The 20289-nt window shown below is 49.8% G+C and overlaps 1 protein-coding gene across 1 annotated transcript in view; it reads left to right on the plus strand.

Moving 5' to 3' along the window:
- The first annotated feature begins 245 nt into the window (after positions 1–245).
- Positions 246–20289, plus strand: part of ADORA2B (adenosine A2b receptor) — a 32220-nt gene continuing 12176 nt past the window's right edge. Inside the window, exon 1 of the mRNA XM_003929268.4 lies at positions 246–718. Coding sequence (XP_003929317.2) covers positions 384–718 — 335 coding nt within the window. The 5' untranslated portion in view covers positions 246–383. The remainder of the gene's footprint in view (positions 719–20289) is intronic.

The raw sequence follows: 20289 nt of genomic DNA on the forward strand, positions 1-20289 counted from the left end.
GACGACAGTGCGAGCACTGGGACGAAGCCTCTGAGCTCCAGCGTGACTGGGAGTTAGGGCAATTTGTTAGTTACCCGCCGCCACCAAGAGGCAGCGCAGCGCCGGGACCGGAGGGGCCCAGCTTTAGCGCTAACTTCGGGCGCAGCGAGGGGGTGGTGCTCCGCCCAGTAGGAGAAGGGCGGGCGCACCGGCCAATGGGTGCCGCCTCTTGGCCAAGGATCCGACCCCTGGGTCCCGGCCCCCAGCGCCTCGGCCCCGAGGCTCAGAAGCAGCCGGCAGAGGCGCGGTCTGGGCGCTGCGGCCATGCCCGGCGGGGCTCATGCAGCTGCCCCGCGCCCGGCCAGGCTCCGGTAGGGGACGCCCGGGGCCCCGCCGGCCCGGCCATGCTGCTGGAGACACAGGACGCGCTTTACGTGGCTCTGGAGCTGGTCATCGCCGCGCTGTCGGTGGCGGGCAACGTGCTGGTGTGCGCCGCGGTGGGCACCGCGAGCGCGCTGCAGACACCCACCAACTACTTCCTGGTGTCCCTCGCTGCGGCCGATGTGGCCGTGGGGCTCTTCGCTATCCCCTTTGCTATTACCATCAGTCTGGGCTTCTGCACTGACTTCTACGGCTGCCTCTTCCTCGCCTGCTTCGTGCTGGTGCTCACGCAGAGCTCCATCTTCAGTCTCCTGGCCGTGGCAGTCGACAGGTACCTGGCTGTCTGTGTCCCTCTCAGGTGAGGCGCGCAGCGTCGTCGGAGCTCGGGGCCCCGTCAGAGTTCCTAAATGGGTCGCCCTCTCCAGTCCCGAGTTCCTCCCTCGGGGACCCCAGACGAGCCAGGCTGGGGACACCCGGGGCTCATGGAGATCTGGTTCCCATACTGGCGACCCCGCCTCGCCCCGAGACGAGTGCGCCCGGGCACCCAAGGCGTCCCGGATGCTCGTCCCTCTAAGGAGATCTGCATAGAGACAACTTTAGGGGATCCAGGGAGTGCGCCCCCTCCCCGCGCCCGACGAGGCGTAGTGGAAGCTCCGGAGAAAGCGTCACCCCCGAGGGAGGGTGGAGCCCGGGGCTCGTGAGGTTTGGTGATCGCATCTCCACCCCTGCAGCGAAGGCCGTTCCTAATATTCACCGGCAGCGGTGATGTCCGAGAGAGGGGCCGCCCCAGAGCAGGGCCAGCGTCCAGAGTGGCGGCCAGACGTGGTCGCGTGGGTGCTACCGGTCCCGGAGGCCGGGGAAGTCCCACCAAGGGCAAGGCTACTTTGGACGCTGGGCATTCGCACCGTTAGGATGGACACGCATGAACTAGCTTCAGAATGTGCCTGCTGCGGAGAGGCGGCCAGGCCCATCCCAGGGGAAGGTGTCCGTTAACTTTGGGGAACTCTATGGACACTTGTTCCTGCCTGTGTAGTGGTGACTCAGATCACCTCCATGTGCTTTTTTTTTTTTGAGACGGGATCGCCCTCTGTCACCAGGCTGGAGTGCAGTGGAGCAATCTCAGCTTACTTGTAATCTCTGCCTCCTGGGTTCAAGAGATTCTCCTGCCTTAGCTTCTCCAAGAGCTGGGACTACAGGCATGCACCACCACACCCAGCTAATTTTTGTGTTTTTTGGAAGAAACAGGGTTTCACCATATTGGCCAGGCTGGTATTGAACTCCTGACCTCTTGATCCACCTGCCTCTGCCTTCCAAAGTTCTGGGATTACAGGCGTGAGCCACCCTGCCTGGCCTCCTCCACATATTTTTAAAGGAGTTCCAGTGCTTCCTGGTGTCTGGTGAGCGGCATTCCAGCCTCCCTGCCCTTGTGTAACTATCTCTTGCTGCCCTGTTGGGAGCTGGCTGAGAAGTGCAGCCAGAATTGTAGAAAATGGAGGAATTTACCTGTCCACTCTTTCTTCCACTCGGAGAAAATTTAGGATTGGGGGATGGAGTCAGCCAGCAATCAGAGTGGATTCCCAGGGGGAGTTGATGACTTAAAAATTGAGGGTTTGTCGAAAGTATTTATTCTCTGCCTTTGGTGCCTGGGCCTCTTTGGCATTTCTTTTTTTTTTTTTTTTTTTTTTTTTTTTTTTTTTTTTGAGATGGAGTTTCCCTCTTGTTACCCAGGCTGGAGTGCAATGGCGCGATCTCAGCTCACCGCAACCTCCGCCTCCTGGGTTCAGGCAATTCTCCTGCCTCAGCCTCCTGAGTAGCTGAGATTACAGGCACGCGCCACCATGTCCAGCTAGTTTTTTGTATTTTTAGTAGAGACGGGGTTTCACCATGTTGACCAGGATGGTCTCGATCTCTCAACCTCGTGATCCACCCGCCTCGGCCTCCCAAAGTGCTGGGATTACAGGCTTGAGCCACCGCGCCCGGCCTCTTTGGCATTTCTGAGGAGAGCTTGAGATCTCTTTATATTTGGAGCTGAGACAGGGAACCTAAGTCACAGAGTAGGAAGGAAGGGAAGGAAGTCATTTATTAGGTTCCAGCTCTGTGCCAGGCAGTTTATAATAAACGTGTCTCTAGTAGTCCTTGTAGTAACTCCAAAGGATAGGTGCTCTAACCTGCATCTTGTAGAGAAGGAGGGGTAGTTCAGGGAGGTTGGAGGCTTGCCTGGGATGATGTATTAGGGACGGGCATCAGAGCCGGAGCTTGAACTCAGACCTGGCACTGTGTCCCCACCCATGCCATCAGGCCACGCTGCAGGGCCCTGTGTGGCACTGGTTTGGGAGACAGGGAGAAAAGTGTTCTGCTGTGTCGGGAGGAGGATCCTGCCTGCAGTGAACTGGTGGATGTAGGAGAATGTGTTTGTGGGAACTGAGCGGGAGAATACTCCCAGAGGCCATCTGAGTAGGCAGATGTGTTGAGTCTGGTCCCTGTGTGTTGTGTCCTGGGTCCCAGCAGGAACAGGAACCTCCTGCTGGGGAGGACCATGAGCCTCATGTGGGTGTCTGGTCATTCCACGTGCTGCTGCCGGTGCTGTTGGACCAGGAGGCATCGTGCGTCCCATCAGGTGTGACAAACCCAGAGATTTCCAAAAGTGAAGGAGGCACAGCAGTCTCTTCTCTCTTTTGGGTCCCTTCCCCGCCTTTTGGTATCATCGTTGTTACAGCCTCTTGGATGTTTCGCATCCAGCAGGGCAGTCACGGGCCTCAGCCTGAGTTGTCTGTCTAATGGAAACCCCTTGGACTTGCCCTGGCAGAGACCCAGAGAGGAGTTACTGGAAGAATCTCCCAGGCCACAGGGAGCAGGAAGTTCCATAAAAGTTTAAATCTGTTAGTTCTTGTTCGGGTTTGTGCTGGGCGGGGTCTTGAAAAAAATGGGTGTGGGTGTGTTAAGGGGAAAGCTGTGAATCACAGGTCCTGAAAGTCTTTGCATTGCCAAGGGCTGAGGGGAGAACACTGAGGCTCGCCCATCCTGCCTTCCTGGCCCGGCCACAGAGCTCAGAGGTCTGGAAGAGGTGCACAGGGAGCCCCGCAACTCCCTGCCCCAAAGGTGGTCATCTGACCTGGCCACAGCACCACCCAACCCTAGTGGGTGAGAGAGATGAACTGGGGCCCCTCGGGCTTCCCTCTGAGGGGCTGGTGCCTGGGGCAGGCTTTCCCTCAGCTGGCCTAACAGTTCCTGACCCCCTGTGAGCAGGTTAAAATACAGATTACAGGGCCCCACCCAGTCGTACTGAATCAGAATCTCTGAATCCCCAGGATTCCAGCAGTTATATCTTTATCCAGGGACTTCTGGTTCCACCAATTTGAGAACTCTACTAGAGTCGGGGCCTGAAACTCTCCTCACTTGACTGACACAGGCTGGGTACAGGATGCCCCAAGCTCTGACTTGGCCCTGAGGCCCTCCTGGGGTCTCGGAACTCCAGGCGAGAGTAAAGTCGGAAGTGCCCTGTTTGGGAGAAGGTGTCTCTGCTTTGAAGCCAAGCAATAAGGAGGGCAAGGTGCAGGGAGTGAGGGCTGAAGCCTTAGGAAAGACAGTTCACCGGCTCTGAGTGTGAGCCCTGTGGCTGCAGAGACCACAGCCCCCACCTGCCACTGCGTTGCCAAGGTGTTTACTGGTGTAGAAGGGAGGGGAGCCTGGAGGGAATGCCAGGGACAAATATTATGCCCTTAGCCTGGCTGGGAAAAGGAGTGTCTGCTCACACCAGGCACTGCCCTTTGCTTTCAGGGGAGGGCTGGCCACAAACAGAAGTCCATTGCCTCTGGTCAAGTCCACAGACAGCACTTGATGTTGGGGCCTGGTGGGGTCTAGTCCCAGTGGTGCCATCGAGAGTGGGTGTGCAGCTCCTGGGCTGGGGGATGTGGGCATGGACAGGCAGGAGGGTGTGGGCCGTGCCCACGCAGCTGCTCCCAGCTCTCACATCACCCGAAGGCAGGGGCACTTCCTCCTCCCTGTTCCAATCCTGTTCCCTTCAACACCCAGTGTGGGGGCCTTCCCTGCTCCGTAGACTCAGTTTCCCTGGCCCTGTGGCATTGAGTCTGGCCAGGCCAAGCCCAGCTGTTTTCCTAGTAGAGCTGAAGGAGGGTGGATCGGGGAGGGTTTAGTTGGCCAGATGGGTCCAACGCCGTGTTTATCTGACTTGTCCCTGGACCTTACCCTGTCACCCTCCCTGCTCTTGCCACATTGAAGCTTTTCTCTGGGTCTCACGTGTCTGGTCTGCAAGGTAGGGATTAAAGACTTCTTAGCAAGACTTTGTGCCTTGTGTGAAATGTGGCCGCCACTTAGGGTGGAAGTTGGCAGGGGGTTTTGAATGGTTTTCAAAACTTTTAAAAATTGAGCTATAGGGCTGGGCTGGGTGACTCATGCCTGTAATCCCAGCCCTTTGGGAAGCTGAGGCGGGTGGATGACCCGAGGTCAGGAGTTCAAGACCAGTCTTACCAACATGGTGAAACCCTATCTCTACTAAAAATACCGGGCGTGGTGGCAGGTGCCTGTAATCCCAGATACTCGGGAGGTTGAGGCAGGAGAATCGCTTGAACCGGGGAGGCAGAGGTTGCAGTGAGCTGAGATTGTGCCATTGCACTCCAGCCTGGGCAAAAGAGCAAAACTACACCTCAAAAAAAAAAAGAAAAAAAAAAATTGAGCTATAGGCCAGGTACAGTGGCTCACGCCTGTCATCCAGCAGTTTGGGAGGCCAAGGTGAACAGATCAGTTGAGGCCCCCCATCCTAGCTCACCATGGCCGGGTTCCTTTCCCACCCGTGGTCTTTGCACCCCCGTTCCTCACTTCACCCACCTGGAGAGGCTTCTCAGCCACTGCACTGGTTTACCACTGTCTTTAGTTATCCCATTAAACCATGTCCTTACTTAGAGTCTCTCTGCTCCCAGTGTGCGAGCTTTGTGGGCAGGGGCCTCGTCTTACACCCCAGGATGCAGCGTGATGCTGACACAGGGCAGGGAATCACACTTTGGATGAATGCATGAGTGACTGGGTGAAAAGAGCACAGTCGGCCTACGTCACACCCAGGGAACAGCTGGACATGTGGGAAGGGAGGGTCCCAGACAGCAGATGTACAGTGAGAGCCCAAGGGCTCTGTGAAATACCAGAATAGAAGCTGCTCCCACAAGTTCTAATGAACAGAAGACAGGAAAACCATCTTCTGAAAACATCTCATGGGTCTAAGGAACAAAAGGGTGGAGAGGAATGCAGAGGTGTCTGGGGGACTGCCAGGCAGCCAGCAGGGGCTGTGGGCCAGAGGCCCAGGCTAAGCCGGGGGCTTCGGGTGGTTGGGGCATGGCCTGTGGGCCCTGGCTCCTGGTCCCATGTACAGGCCAAGAGCCACCCTGTTACCTCCATCAGGGCATCACCCAGGCCTGAGTGTTGTCATTTATCCTCCATTGTTAGCACACAGTCCCCTCAACTCTACTTCTCAGGCCATGTGGCAGCCTTAAAACCAGCAGGTGCTGTTTATGATCCTGCTGGGACCTCCAGCTGAGACAAGGGGCTGGTTCCTAGTGTGTTGGTTCCACAGGGCACACAGTCTAGGCAGGAGCCAAGGTCTGGTTTGGTCATTGAAGCCCTTAAACGTGTCTGGGAACCAAGGGTAATTCAATCCAGAGGGTACCTGAAGGCCCTGTCCCCTCGGGGAGGGTAGAGTCAGCCTGACCTGGCAGGACGGTCATCAGGACCACATAGGAACTTCAGGGCAGGGGAGATGGAGGTGGACTTGGCATGCGTGGAGGGTACTGTGGACAGGTTTCCTCTGAAGGAGTCGGGGAAGGAGGACCTGCTCAAGCCACCTTGGGCCCTGCCCTGGGACTGGAGCTTGGAGCTGCCCCCAGAGGGCAAAGGCCTCCTCTCCAGACCAGACACAACCTGCAGAGGCTCTGCATGCCTGGAGGTGGCCAGGTGCCCTGGAGCAGCATGGCCAGGGCAATGGTTCCTGGCCTCGTACCGTGGCTCTCCACTGAATTCTGAAAAGCACAGTGGCTGCCTTTGGTTGTCTGGAGAAAAAGATGAAGGAACAAAAGTCAACATTTTCCCACTACAGATAATCTGGCTTCTTTCTCAGTGACCATGTGCAAGGCAGGACCCAATCCCTGTATCTCATTCTTCTCATTTGTCAGTTTGTGATCACAGCATGGATGTACCCTGCAGGGACAGATATGGGGAAGTGTCCTTAGCTATTCTGGACATTGGAGTTTTCAGTCTTGTGAATGGCAGTCATTGTTCCCAAGCTGTTTCTGGGTGCCAGGCACCTTACATCCTTAATTTACTTTAATCGTTATGACTACCCTATGGGAGCAGATACAGTTATCTTCACCATCTCACAGATAGGGAGATGAAGGTGCAGAGAATTATGTTTAGCCCAGGGTCACATGGAAGCCAGGACTGAGTCAGCCTATCTTCCCAGGAGCCTTTAACCATCCTGTGAGCAGCTGGAGGGGACTGTACACCCGAAGGTCATCCCGAAACACCCTCTTGATAAGGGGTCCCTTCTAGTGGTGGATGAATAAGGGCACCAGCAAATTGTGATTAGATCACTTTAAATGTTACCTGGACAGGCGGGGTGTGGTGGCTCATGCCTGTAGTCCCAGCACTTTGCGAGGCCGGTGGATCACCTGAGGTCGGGAGTTCGAGACCAGCCTGGCCAACATGGTGAAACCCTGTCTCTAAAAAAAATAAAAATAAAAATAAAAAATATATGTATTCCTGGACAAAGAAGACTCCAGCTAAGCCGTCAAATGGCTGAGTGAGGAAAGAGGCTAAGCCCTGGCCATGTGAATGGAATCTCACAGCATTTGCCTGACAGCTGCAAGGCCCTGTGGCTCTCCTGCCACCTGCTCCTCCCTTGAATTGAGGAGCTGAGGCCCAACCTTTCCTTTTGCCTCAGATTCATTACTGACTCCAGAATGGGGCTTTAGACATGGTTATTCTCCCCTGAGGGCATTAATATGATCAGCAGTTGGACTCCCAGGCCAGCTGGCAGAGACAGCGCCATGGGCAGTGGGAACTCAATGGCAAAAAGCAAATGTACCTTCTTGGACAGAATGAAAGTGGAGAAAGCGTGCAGGAGCAGGGGGGCTCCTGAGCTGGCCTCAAACCTTGGGAGCCCCGCACCTTGGGGGTCTGAGTGGGCACGGGATTCGGGCTGTCGTTGGGTAGACAGGTGGGGGAGCAGGCAGCTCAAGGAGGGCCTAGAGCTTGCTGAGGGGTTTGGATTTTGTCCTGAAGGTGCTGGTGAGCCCATGAAGGAGTCACATTTGTTATTTTCTATTTTTTTTTTAAGTTAGAAATCAACCAGTGAGCCACAGAAGTAAACAGTCAAAAGTACAGAAAGGTACAAAAGGGAAAGCAAGAGCCCCCCACCAGTCCCTCTGCTGGGGGCTGCCCTCAGACCGTTTCTCTTGGCATTTGCCCCGAGGGACACTCCCGGCTGAGTCCTGGTTTTGTGCGCCATCTTGAAGCAGAATCCACTGACTCCTGACCATGAACCGCAAGGCCGTGGCCCTTGCCAGCCTTCTTCCCTACCTGCCACTTGAATTTCTGTTACTTTTTTGTGTGTGTGTGGACATGTCAACCTGTATTCCTGTCAGGCGGTGATTGTATCTGCTGACTGTTAAGAAAACGAGGAAGAGCGTGCCCCCCATTCCTTTCCCAGGTCTGCTCCTGGTTTTCGTCAGCCGCGTGGTTACTGTGGGCACGCCACCTACGTCACCAAGTTTTCCCTTTGGAAAGTAACTCATGCTGCTGTAAAGAAACTGAAACGACACAGGGGAAGCTGCGGAGAGTCAGTCACCTGTCTCGGGATCTCTGCTTTCCTCCTCTGCCTGTCAGAGGCAACCCCTCTTTCTCATGGCTTCCTCTACACAGATTGGGTATTGAACACATTTGCATTATACCATGACTTTTATAGTATTAAGGTTTATACCATTTACATTTCATTCTATAAAAACATTTCCTGAACTTTATGTAGAGAGTTTCTGAAAACTGAAAACTGAGAAGGAGCGCTTAGGATTGGTTCACTTGCCTCTGTGGTGTTCAACCCGGGACGGAACAGTCAAAATGGAGTAGGGAATGCAGGCTGCCCATACGCCCATGCTTCTCAGGGAGTAACTTCTCACGTCCAGGTCAGATGGATCCTATTTTTATTTTATTTTGTTTTGTGAGACAGAGTCTCACTGCAATGACCAGGCTGGGGTGCAGTGATGTGATCTCGGCTCACTGCAACCTTCGCTTCCCAGGTTCAAGCAATTCTCCTGCCTCAGCCTCCTGAGTAGCTGGGATTACAGGTATGTGCCACCACACCTGGCTAATTTTTGTGTTTTTAGTAGGGACGGGGTTTCATCATATTGGCCAGGCTGGTCTCGAACTCCTGACCTCAGGTGATCCACCCACCTCAGCCTCCCAATGTGCTGGGATTGTAGGCATGAGCCACCGTGCCTGGCCAGGATCCTATTTTTAGATGCCATCCGTTACTCAGATTTTACTCAAAATGATGTCACGCTTTAGCGTGCTCCATGTTTACCATCTGGAAATGAGACAGTTAAAGGAGGAAGACTGCCTTCCCACATCCTCATGGTCACCCAGCTTCTTAATCACCCTCATGCAGGGCCTCCTCCTGCCCTTGCTACATGTACCACAAGGCTGTTGGGCTTCCTTTACTGCTCCTTTGGAGTGGTTCCAGCGTTTTCTGTATTCCATATTCTCTTTACTCTTTCTAGGATTCTGTATTTGTTAGACATGGAGATAAACTTTCTGGGTTCTTATGTGTAAAAAATGTTTTTTTAGCCTGGTGCAATGGCTCACACCTGTAATCCCAGCCCTGTGGGAGGCTGAGGCAGGAGGATTGCTTGAGTCCAGGAGGTTGAGGCTGCAGTGAGCTGTGTTCACACCACTGCACTCCAGCCTGGGCAACAGAATAAGACTCTGTCTCAAAAAAAAAAAAAAAGCTTTTATTTCTCACATATGATTGGTTGGTTAATGGATTGTGGCTCGGAAGTGTTTTCCTTCAGAAGTCTAGAGGCGTTGCTGTAACACCTGGCATTGCCCATGAAGTCTGGTGTGTCTGTGGTTCTTACTTGTAACTTGTATCTCTGCTCTGGAAACCTTTGGGATCATTTGTTTTCTCTTGGTGTTCTGAAATTTCATGAGGGTGCGTCTAAATAGTGACTTTTAGTTTTTCCTGTTCATTGGGGATGGCACTAGTAGGTGAACCTTGCCAACCTGAAGACTTCCGTCCGTCTTCAACTCTGAAAAAAAAATTTTTTTTTTTTTGACACGAGTCTTGCTCTGTCACCCAGGCTGGAGTACAATGGCGTGATCTTGGCTCACTGCATCCTCTGCCTCCCGGTTCAAGTGATTCTCCTGCTCAGGCCCTAAGTAGCTGGGACTACAGGGGCATGCTGCCATGCCCGGCTCATATTTTGTAATTTTAGTCGAGATGAGGTTTCACCTTGTTAGCCAGGATGGTCTCGATCTCCTGACCTCGTGATCCACCTGCCTTGGCCTCCCAAAGTGCTGGGATTACAGGCCTGAGCCACTGTATCAGGCCAGGTCCAAAACTTTAAAAGAATACAGTCGACCCTTGAAAAACTTGGGTTTTAACTGTGCGGGTCCACTTAAAAGGGACTTTTTTCAAACCAAATGCAGATTGAAACTACTGTATTTGTGGGATGTGAACCTGAGTATACAGAGGGCCAACTTCTCCTCTAATAGGGTTCCTGGGGCTAACTTCAGGACTTTTACATGTGGATTTTGGTATACTTGGGTTCCCTGGGACCAATCCCCTGTGTATAACAAGAGAAAAGTATATTTTCTTGATTAATTCCTTCTCTCTATTTCTTCTGGGAGTCTCTTTTTTTTTTTTTTTTTTTTTTTGAGACAAAGCCCTGCTCTGTCGGCCAGGCTGGAGTGCAGTGGCATGATCTCTGTTCATTGTAACCTCTGTCTCCCGGGCTCAAGCCCTTCTCTTGCCTCAGCCTCCCGAGTAGCTGGGATTACAGGTGCCCACCATAACTGCCTGGCTAATTTTTGTATTTTTAGTAGAGACAGTGTTTCACCTTGTTGGCCAGGCTGGTCTTGAACTCCTGACCTCACATGACCTACCTGCCTCAGCCTCCCAAAGTGCTGGGATTACAGGGGTGAACCACTGTGCCCAGCTGCCTGTGGGGTTCTTAATAAGTAGATGGGGACATCCCCTCCTTTACTGGTGGCTTTTCTCTTACAACTCCCAGTGCTTCTGCATTCTCTGGAAGAGTTCCATGACTTTTTTTTCCTTTGTTCTTCTATTTTTTTAAAATAAAATTTTAGCATTAATATGTTTACTTTTGATGAAGACTAAAGGATTTTAAATTGACTTTGAAAAACATTTTTTAGATTCACATGGTTGAGATTCTTTGTGTGGCACAAAGTGTACATAGCAGAAACTTCTCCTCCCCCACCCTTTATCACTAGGTTTCAAGCTGCAGCTTGGGGAGACGTTGCGGGGGAGGGGATCAATGCCACAGCTCCTTAGTGGTGGGGGCAGCCCCCAAAACTGGCCCACAGGCTGTCTTCCTCTCAATTTCTGTTCTTTTCTTAATCCCATTCTGATCCCTGCTGTTTGCTAGACTAGAGCCTCTCATCCTGGCCATCCATGTTTCTGAGTTAAGGCTCCGTGGTTCATGCTGATGATCCTGTCTGCCTTCTGTTTTTAGAAACTCATCAAAATCTCTGGTTTGCTGATACCACCTTCTGCTTGTTTATAGGATGATTATAATCACTCTCCACTTCTGTTTTTAGGATGATTATGAATTTATTTCTCTTTCTGTGTCTTTTTTTTTTCTTCTTCGAGACAGAGTTTCGCTGTTGTTGCCCAGGCTGGAGTGCAACGTCACGGTTTTGGCTCACTGCAACCTCCGCCTCCTGGGTTCAAGCGATTCTCCTGCCTCAGTCTCTCAAGTAGTTGGGATTACAGGCATGCACCACCATGCCTGGCTAATTTTGTATTTTTAGTAGAGATGAGGTTTCAACCATGCTGGCCAGGCCAACTGGTGAACTCCTGACCTCAGGTGATCTGCCTGCCTCAGCCTCCCAAAGTGAAAGGATTACAGGCATGAGCCATCGATCCCAGCCTGTATGTTTTATTGTCATTAAAATGTGATTTTGTGAGGAATGATAATTAGGTGGAACTTGGATTGCCAAGGTAGGATTTTAATTAGGAGTTTGATATAGTCAGGTGTTTTTTTTTGTTTGTTTGTTTGTTTTGAGGCAGAGTTTTGCTCTTGTTACCCAGGCTGGAGTGCAATGGCACGATATTGGCTCACCGCAACCTCTGCCTCCTGGGTTCAGGTAATTCTCCTGCCTCAGCCTCCTGAGTAGCTGGGATTATAGACACACGCCACCATGCCCAGCTAATTTTTTGTATTTTTAGTAGAGACGGGGTTTCACCGTGTTGACCAGGATGGTCTCGATCTCTTGACTGTGTGATCCACCCACCTTGTCCTCCCAAAGTGCTGGGATTACAGGCTTGAGCCACCACGCCCGGCCCAGGTTTGTATTTTTAAAGTCACTGGTGCAAAGCTAGAGGAAGGAATGGACAGGACAAGATGATATAGGGTAGCCACTTGCCATCCAGGTGAGAAGGAAGAAAGCATGACTAGGGTAGAGGCCATGGAGATGGCGGCAGATTCTAGATATTGAAGACTTGTAGAACCACAACTTCTGCACCAGAAAAGGCTGATGTTTGATGCCAGCCATGGAGCTCAGCAAAGCCTGGAGCAGAGGAGCCATAGGTAGAGCCATTCAGCCAACCAAGGAAAGAGTCCTGAGAACCACAGATGGGCTCTGGAGCTGCAATCAGTGAGTACTACCCAGAAATGTGGGTAGTTAGAGCCAAGCTGAGTGGAATTTATGTGTATGAGATCTGCCATTGTGGACCAGTGATGAGTCAGCGAAAGTGATTGGCAAGCGGATCCCATCAGTAGCACATAGTCAGTCGTGTGCTTCTGGCTGGAAGACAGGGCACACAGGGGACAGGTTCAAGACGACTTGGTGACTCAGTTGGATGTTGGACATGAGGGAGAGGGAAGACTGCAGGATGACTCCTAGGTTTCCGGTCACCTGGGTGATGCCATCCTGGAGATGGGGGCTTTGGGAAAGTGTTGCCTAGGTTGTGCTGAAGGTGCCTGTAGGTTGAGAGATGCAGTAGTGGTTGAGTCTTGGGGAGTCTGGGGCTACTAGTCCTTCCACCTGGCTCTGGACCCAACTCTTCCTGCTTTAACGGGAACCCAGCGCTATTCATTACTGCTGCACAGCAGCCTCTTCCCTTCCCCATTTAAACGTGTTCAAACTCTTCCCACCCATCTCTGCCCAGCCTTCTTTGGTGTTCCGCCTGTTTTGCACCAGTCCCGCCACCCGCAGACTTCCCAAAGCAGCTTTCTATGACATCTCCAATTCCACTGCTGATTTCAGCACCACTGCTAAGTGTCCTTTGTGGGTTTTTTTTTTTTTTTTTTGCTTTTTTTTTTTTTAAATGTAGAGAACTACAAAGCTTATTGAATGCCATTGTAGTAGAACCAGGACCTGTCAGGTACACTGTATTTATTTATTTTTGAAACAGCCTTGCTCTGTCATTGGCTATAGTGTAGTGGTGTGATCTTGGCTCATTGAAATGTCCCCCTCCCAGGTTCCTGCCTCAGCCTCCCAAGTAGCTGGGATTACAGGCGTGCACCAACACACCTGGCTAATTTTTGTATTTTTAGTAGAGATGGGGTTTCACCATGTTGGCCAGGATGGTCTCAAATCTCTTGAACTCGCGATCTGTCTGCCTCAGCCTCCCAACGTGCTGGGATTACAGGCATGAGCCACCGCACTCAGCATTTTTTTTTGTTTTTGTTTTTTGAGACAGTTTCACTCTTGTTGCCCAGGCTGGAGTGCAGTGGCATGATCTTGGCTCTCCGCAACCTCTGCCTCCCATGTTCAAGCAATTCTCCTGTGTCAGCCTCCAAGTAGCTGGGATTACAGGCATGTATCACCATACCTGGCTAATTTTGTATTGTTAGTAGAGACGGGGTTTCTCCATGTTGGTTAGACTGGTCTTCAACTCCCAACCTCAGGTGATCCACCTGCCTCGGCCTCCCAAAGTGCTGGGATTACAGGTGTGAGCCACTGCACCCAACCTAGGTATACTTCTTAAACGCTCCCTCCATTCACTTCTCGTTGGCCCCATCTCCATGTCTGCCCCATTCGAGGGCAGCAGTTTCCTACCTGGTCTCTGCATCCATCCTTGCCCTTTTAGCTCATTCTTCACATAGCTGCAGTCTTTCTGAAATGAACCCCCACGTGCATCTCCCTCCTTTATCCAGTGCTCCCAGTGCCTTAGGATAACATCCCAGATCTCTCCCTTGCCCCTGCTACCCCCCTGGTCTGGGGCCTAGATCTGCTTCTGGCCTCATCCACCTCCTCCCTTTCCTTCATTTCTCTGTCCTGACTTCTCAAGACCCCTCTCAGTTCCTGAGGCCTACGGAGCTCAGGCCTTTGCTCATGCTCTTCCCTCTGCCTGCGAGGACCTTCTCTCTACATCTTTGCCTGCTGATTCTTCCTCATTTTTACTGTGCCCCTTAAAATGACATTCCCTCTGGGAGGAACACAGGGCTCTTTTGCAGCTCTCTGTATACTTGCAGCTGTTTTCTTAACTATTTGTAATTTGTTTAAGTTTTGCCATCCTGTCTCTATTATGAGCAGAGCTCATGTCTGTTGCTTTCTCATTATCCCCAGTACATTGTCCAGTCACTGACTTGGCTTGTGCATATTTAAGAGTTGGCATTATGCATGTGCATGCAAATGTATGAACACATGTCTGTGTGTATACTCGGGGGTGAGATTAGCTCTAAACCGATGAGCTTGTTGCCTAGAGATTAGAATCCCGGCTGGGCGTGGTGGCCCACACCGGTAATCCCAGCACTTTGGGAGGCCGAGGTGGGTGGATCATGAGGTCAGGGGTTCAAGACCAGCCCGGCCAACAAGGTGAAACCCTGTCTCTACGAAAACTGCAAAAAATTAGCCAGGCGTGGTGGCACACATCTGTAATCCCAGCTACTCTGGAGGCTGAGGCAGGAGAATCGCTAGAACCCAGGAGGTGGAGGTTGTGGTGAGCAGAGATCATGCCATTGCACTCCTGCCTGGGCAACAGTGTGAGACTACATCTCAAAGAAAAAAGAATCCCGTGTTGGGTGTTCTGAGAGGAGAGGTAGGAGAAACTGAAGCGGCAGAAAAGCTAGACTGGCTTCACTAAAACCAGCAGGGAGACTGATGGGGAACAGTTAGCAGTGTTGGGAGGGATAAAATACCTCTAAATTTGGCATTTTCAGAAATCATTTAGCAACCTAGATATTTTTTTGTATTTTTGGTTTTTTTTGAGATGGAGTCTCGCTCTGTTGCCCAGGCTGGGGTACAGTGGCCCGATCTCAGCTCACGGCAACCTCCACCTCCCAGGTTCAAGCTGTTCTCCTGCCTCAGCCTCCCGAGTAGCTGGGATTACAGGCGCCCAGCTATTTTTTGTATTTTTAGTAGAGACAGGGTTTCACTGTGTTGGCCAGGCTGGTCTCGAACTCCTGACCTTGTGATCTGCCCACTCGGCCTCCCAAAGTGCAGGTATTACAAGTGGGAGCCACCACACCCAGCCAGCAACCTAGTTTCTTAATTGCAGGGACCTTATGAGTACAGTACATATATGTATCTGTTTGACTCATCTAACGAAGTTTGTGGTTTCAGAAATAATGAGTCATTCTGAAGCCTTGTATTTTTTCACAACTTTTAAGTTGCACAAGTCATACAGTGAATTCTTACATACCTTTCACTTACATTCACAAATTATGAATATTTTGCTACATTTGGTTTCTCACTCTCACACACATACACTGGCACAATCATGACATTCAGAAATTTAATAGGTACCACAGTCTATAGTCAGATGTTCCCAGTTATCCCAATCATATCTTTATAGATGCTCTTTTTAAAAAGTCCACGTTCTATTAAAAGGTCATGTTTGCATTAAATATGTTCCTTTAATCTGAAAGTTCCTCAAATTTTTTGTTTGTTTTAGTTTTTCAAGACATTAATATTTTCACCTGGGTGCGGTGGCTCACACCTGTAATGGGAGGCCAAGAAGGAGGATCACTTGAGGCCAGAAATTCAAGACCAGCCTGGGCAACACAGCAAGGCCCTATGAAAAATAAGAAAATTTGCCAGGTGTGGTGGTGCATGCCTGTAGTCCTAGCTACTCAGGAGGCTGAGGTGGGAGGATTGCTTGAGCCCAGGAGTTCAAGGTTACAGTGAGCTATTAGGTTGGTGCAAAAGTAATTGTAGTTTTGCCGTTTTAAAAAAGAAAAAAACTGCTATTACTTTTGCACCACCCTAATATAATAGTGAGTGCACCGCTGTGCCTGGGTCACAGAGTGAGACCTTGTCTCAAAACAAACAAACATTTTTGAGTTCAGGTTGTTTTGCTGAATGTTCCTCAATTTGAGTTTGGTCGTTTCCTTATGGTAACATTCAGGTTAAACCTTGTTGGTGGCAATACTGTCTACATGGGTGATATTGTGTCCTCAGTCAGTCTGTCAAGTAAGAAGGCACACAATGTCAGTTTCTTCCATTGTTGGTCTAAATCTGATCACATGGTGCAGGTTGTGTCTGCCAGCGTTCTTCACTGTAATGGTATGTTTCCTCCATTGATTAGTCTTGCCTGGATGAGTTATTACTATTGTCTTAGTCCATTCTATGCTGTTATAACAATACCACAGGCTGTGTAATTTATAATGAAAACAAATTTATTCCCACAGTTACAAAGGCTGGGAAGTCTGATATCAAGGTGCCAGCATCTGGTAAGGGCCTTCTTCCTGCATCATCCCATGGCAGAAAGTGAGAGGGTAAGAGAGGTGAGAGAGTGAGCAAGCAAGAGAGGGCTGCACTTGCTTTTATAAAAGAACCCTTCTCAAGTTAATGAACCCACTCCCATGATAATGGCATTAATTTATTCATGAGGCCAGAGACCTCATGGACCTGATCACCTCTTCAAGGTCACACCTCTCAGCAATATTGCATTGGAGATTAAGTTTCTAACACATGAACTCTGGGGGATACATTCAAACCACAGCAACTGTGGTGATTATAAAATGGTAATTTTCAGGCCAGGTTCTTTGGCTCACACCTGTAATCCCAGCACTTTGGGAGGCCGAGGTGGGCAGATCACTTGAGGTCAGGAGTTCAAGACCAGCCTGGCCAACATGGTGAAACCCCATCTCTACTATAAAACAAAAATTAGCCAGGCTTGGTGGTGGGAACCTATAATCCCAGCTACTCAGGAGGCTGAGGCATGAGAATCGCTTGAACCTGGGAGACAGAGGTTGCAGTGAGCCAAGATTGCACCACTGCACTCAAGCCTGGGTGATAGAGCGAGACTCAGTCACAAAAAAACAAAACAAAACAAATTGGTAATTTTCTTTTTTTTCTTATTCCCTCCACATATATCAGTTTGTATTCTTCTGTAAAGACATTTTCTTAATGTCAGCATGGACTTAGGGAATTTTATTTTCATTAAATGAGTTATAATCCATTCCTGTTATTTATTTTGATGCCCAAATTCAGCCAATGAGAGAGAACCCCTGCAAGATCACTTCTGTTTGAGTGTTCCCATTGTTTTTTGAGCACTTTCTTATATTTTGGGATAGAAAGGTATTCTAGGCTCACATTATATTTTCCAATTTGAGTACCAGCCATTTTCCAAAGAGCCTTGGTTCCTTTTAGTGTAGAATTGTATATAGAAACCAATATTTGGGTAGATTTGCTTGATGCTACTGGAGTATCATTTTCTCTGGGCCCTAGCAATAAACAGAGGTAGGAGGAGACTTTTTATTTTTGTTTTTGAGATGGAGTCTTGGACTGTCACCCAGGCTGGAGTGCAATGGCATGATCTCGGCTCACTGCAACCTCTGTCTCCAGGTTCACACTATTCTCCTGCTCAGCCTCCCGAGTAGCTGGGACTACAGGCGCATACTACTACACCCAGCTAATTTTTTGTATTTTTAGTAGAGATGGGGTTTCACTATGTTAGTCAGACTGGTCTCGAACTCCTGACCTCATGATCCACCAGCCTTGGCCTCCCAGAGTGCCAGGATTATAGGCATGAGCCACTGGACCTGGCCTTTTTTTTTTTTTTTTTTTTTAAATAGTGAATTACAAGACATCTTGCCTACAGTAGAATGCCATCTAATTAATGAAAAGGAATGATTGAGTTAAGCAAATCACCATTTCACAACTGTCACAGTAAGAACTGATTCAGGCAAGAATAATTAATCGGTGCTAAAACTCATAGGTGAAAGTTTGATGAGAAGATACTTACAGTCCCCAAACACGTACCACAAATACCTACTAATTAAAATGGGAAAGGTAGTTATGATGGAGAAACCTGGCAGATACCACATCAACCAAGTGCCTTCTGATGTCGTCTTCTCACTGGTCGTTTGTATATATGGTGGCTGATGCTTTTGACAGTTAATGTCACATCTGAGGCAGTGTTCCATAACCCCAGTCTTGGGAGGGCACTTTTTACAGCAGAGGACAGATTCTCCTATTCTCTTTTGGTCTGGTTCCAGGCAGGGGCCCTTTCTCTCAGGGGCTGCTTCTTTTATGGGAAACAGATCAGAGTCTGGAGCCTAGCAGCTTTGGGCTGTCTCTGTATCCCATGTGATCCATGAAAACCGTGCAAAAGAATCACCAAAACCAGGCCCAAAGGGGAACTCTGGGAAACCTGGTCCTGGCCCCTATCATCAATCTCAACTGGTTGAATCACTGGTGGACCACCCTGGATTGCCTCTTCTTGCCATAGGAAGCTGGTGGGGAGTTCTGCCAACTTTCTTTACTGCGACCTGCATTTCCCATCTGTTGTTCTTAGGTGACTGTGCAGGACAAATGACATCTCTCCTAGCCACCTTCACATATGGCAGTAGGCTCAGCTCAGGCTCAGCTCAGGCTCGGCCAGGTCCACCACTGGAATTCAGACATGTCTGAACTTGCTGGAGTAGATGAGAACCCTGCGGGAGCCACAGCAGCCCTGGGCCAGGGCCTCCTGGGAAGACTTGGCCTGCAAGTAACCTCTGGTGACCACACCTCGCTGTCCAGTGGGCAGGCAGGCACTGTCCTTTCCTCAGACTGGCCTGCAGGCTGTAGCTATGACCATCTGCAGAGACAAGGTGGTTTACCCTCAGGACACAGATGGCAGAGAGGCCTGCTTCCCATTCCTAGACCTGAGCTTCACATAAGTAAAATCGAATACTATCTACTTTTTTTTTTTTCTTTATGAGGTGGAGTTTTGCTCTTTTTTCCCAGGCTGGAGTGTAATGGCACGATCTCGGCTCACTGCAACCTCTGCCTCCCCAGTTCAAGCAATTCCCCTGCCTCAGCCTCCCAAGTAGCTAGGATTACAGGCATGTGCCACCATGCCCAGCTGATTTTGTATTTTTTTTTTTTTTTTTCAGTAGAGATGGGGTTTCTCCGTGTTGGTCAGGCTGGTCTTGAACTCCTGACCTCAGATGATCTGCCTGCCTCAGCCTCCCAAAGTGCTGGGATTACAGGCGTGAGCCACCATGCCTGGCCTTATATATATATATATATATATATATATATATATTTTTTTTTTTTTTGAGACGGAGTTTCGCTCTTGTTACCCAGACTGGAGTGCAATGGCGCGATCTTGGCTCACTGCAACCTCCGCCTCCTGGGTTCAGTCAATTCTCCTGCCTCAGCCTCCTTAGTAGCTGGGATTATAGGCACGCGCCACCATGCCCAGCTAATTTTTTTGTATTTTTAGTAGAGATGGGGTTTCATCATGTTGACCAGGATGGTCTCGATCTCTTGACCTCGTGATCCACCCGCCTCGGCCTCCCAAAGTGCTGGGATTACAGGCTTGAGCCACCGCACCCGGCCTATTTATATATATTTTTAAATATAAGAATGGTTTTATTTGTTCCTTAAATGTTTGGTAGAATTAATTAGTGAAGTCATCTGGGCCTAAAATTTTCTTTGTGGGAACGTTTAAAATGATTAATTTTAGGCTGGGCACAGTGGCTCATGCCTTAATTCCAGCACTTTGGGGGGCTGAGGCAGGTGGATCACCAGAAGTAAGCATTTCAAGACCATCTGGGTGCGGTGGCTCACGCCTGTAATCCTAGCACTTTGGGAGGCCGAGTTGGGTTGATTACCCGAAGTCAGGAGATTGAGACCAGCCTAACCAACATGATGAAACCCCGTCTTTATTTAAAAAAAAAAAAAAAAAAGAAGAAGTTCAAGACCAGACTAGCTAGCTGGTAAAACCCCATCTCTACTGAAAATACAAAAAAATTAGCCAGGCATGGTGGCACACACCTGTAGTCCCAGCTACTTGAAAGGCTAAGGCAGGAGAATGGCTTGAACCCAGGAGGCGGAGGTTGCAGTGAGCTGAGATCACGCCAGTGCACTCGCATTCCAGCCTGCGCAACAAGAGTGAAACTCCATCTCAAAAAAAAAAAAAAGATGAATTATAGTGCTATTAAAATTTCGGTTCTTTGCTGTTCATGAATTTTTTTTAAAAACCCTTTTATAGTTTGGTCCCATGGGAAACCTGAAAAATGAGAGGCTGTTTAGAGGCTAATCATAAAAATATCCCCTCTTCTATAGCCTCTGGTGGTTTACAAGCTGAAGCTGAAGCCATGTTCACGCACTTGATGCCTTGCTTCATTTACAACTCCCAACTGGGTGTTCAACACGTATCTTTGATTAAGAAGGCAGGATTCTGTTCCCTTCTTATAAACTCAGGCTTTCTCCAACCATTTGCTTGCCAGGCAGTGTTAGGCATTTTGGATA

This window comes from Saimiri boliviensis, chromosome 17, assembly GCF_048565385.1.
Source record: "Saimiri boliviensis isolate mSaiBol1 chromosome 17, mSaiBol1.pri, whole genome shotgun sequence".
Lineage (NCBI taxonomy): Eukaryota > Metazoa > Chordata > Mammalia > Primates > Cebidae > Saimiri > Saimiri boliviensis.